Raw genomic sequence first — 1,637 nt, 5'->3', positions numbered from 1 at the left:
TGAGTGTTTCATCTCGCCGTACGACGTCATTTAAAATGTAATTATTACACAGGAAAATGGATTAGTTCATTATAAGTGATTAGTGACTTTTAGCGATAGTTTTTGCATTCCAATGAAGACAAATGCAAATGTTTCATGTTCCAAAAATGTCCTTGTCCTTTCGTATATATCGAAGAAGAAAACAAAACCAGTTCAAACTTAGACGGTACATTTTTAGACTGTTAGAAAACATATTTGCGTTTGAAATGCAGTTGTTAGTAGTACAGAAAATAAAATGGGTAAAATTTATATATGTCATGCACGTTCAATAAATCGTTGTTCTTCGATTATTGGCTGTGCTATTTTGTGCAGTAAAGTTGTCTCGACTCGAGTGCACTTAATATTTTGGTTGGTCTTTTACATAATCGTACATGGCATAGCACAACACAATGGCAAACATACTGGTACAACAGCAGCCCCAGATTTGCTTGCACTCTTCGATTTACTTTCGGCTTCATATTCATATTTGCCGCTACCCTTGGCCCAACCACCCTACAATGAAAATGGTTTAGTGCATATATTAAGAAAAAAATTATAATATCATAAAATGAGAAATAATAATATGTGCTATTTACCTTTGCTCTCCAGGCGGCTTCAGCTTCACTCTTGGCAAATAGTTCCTGACCAGGCGGATAGTATACGGGTGGGCCAGCAATATTTTTTGTGGGAGCTTTTGGCTCAACAACTGGTATTCCTTTATTAGTGGCCAATGCACTGTTGACCTCTTTTCGTGCCACATACGGTTCCTCATCACCTCGTCCAGTATTCTATATTTTTAACATTTCGATTAAAAAACACATTATTCGAATTAAGCAGTGACTGGGGGGTTTCAATAGAATTTCTAGTTTCAGACACCAATTTAATGCCAATACTTTAATATAATTTAAAAATTGGATAAAACTTTCTGCCTAACTGTATACACTATACAATTAAAAGCAGACGAGAGAGAGGGAGGAGGGGGGGAGAGATAATGCAGAGATGGCCAATAGATTATAAAACAAAGTTTTCACATCTGAATTCATTGTTATTTTATCGGCTTTAGAATGTTGGCGAACTATTTTCACAATGTATATAGATTTTAGAGGATTTTATGGCATAAGTATGAGTAAGGTACGATGATGATGATATTACGACGGCCAACAAAATAAAATTTTATCTCAAATGCAGTGAAAGTGTGTTGTTGTGTGTAGCATAAGATTTCTTCTGTTCGCATTGATGTGATAAATTTCAATTTTATGCAGTTTGAATAAAGTAGTAAGTATTGTGTGTTTGAGCATTATTTACCTCATCAAATGAAGCTAACAATTGACCTAGATGCTTGGGAGGGCCATCAACTTGGTTTGGTTTTTGATGTTGGATGCCATCGGTTGGAAATGGAGCCAACAATACTTCACGTTCGGGTCGATTGTGTGCATTGGTCGTAGTCGTTGTTGATGATGCTGAATATTTGTAATATTTGTTTCTTGTTGGTTCACTTGCTGTTGGTGGTAATACGGATGGCGGCGGTGTTGGCTCATCAACATACCGATCATGTGGCAAATATTCTTTTCTGCTTGGTGGTTCGTACATCGTGTTCGTTGTATTGGTCGTTTCCTTTT

General features: G+C 36.5%; 1 protein-coding gene across 1 annotated transcript; it reads right to left on the bottom strand.

Annotated features, from left to right (window-relative positions):
- LOC116345249 lies at nt 1-1,631 on the bottom strand. Its single transcript, XM_031774472.1, has 3 exons — nt 1,324-1,631; nt 615-806; nt 1-531 (listed from the first exon to the last, which is right to left on the bottom strand). Exons 1-3 carry the CDS (start codon nt 1,606-1,608, stop codon nt 397-399), a joined length of 612 nt encoding a protein of 203 aa, XP_031630332.1. The 5' UTR covers nt 1,609-1,631; the 3' UTR covers nt 1-396.
- Between the last annotated feature and the right edge of the window lie 6 nt (nt 1,632-1,637).

Source organism: Contarinia nasturtii, unplaced genomic scaffold (assembly GCF_009176525.2).
Source record: "Contarinia nasturtii isolate CC-2019 unplaced genomic scaffold, AAFC_CNas_1.1 Cnas_scaffold_1240, whole genome shotgun sequence".
Taxonomy (NCBI): Eukaryota; Metazoa; Arthropoda; class Insecta; order Diptera; family Cecidomyiidae; genus Contarinia; species Contarinia nasturtii.
The sequence above is the reverse complement of the archived record's forward strand: the minus strand, read 5'-3'. Positions and strand labels throughout refer to the sequence as shown.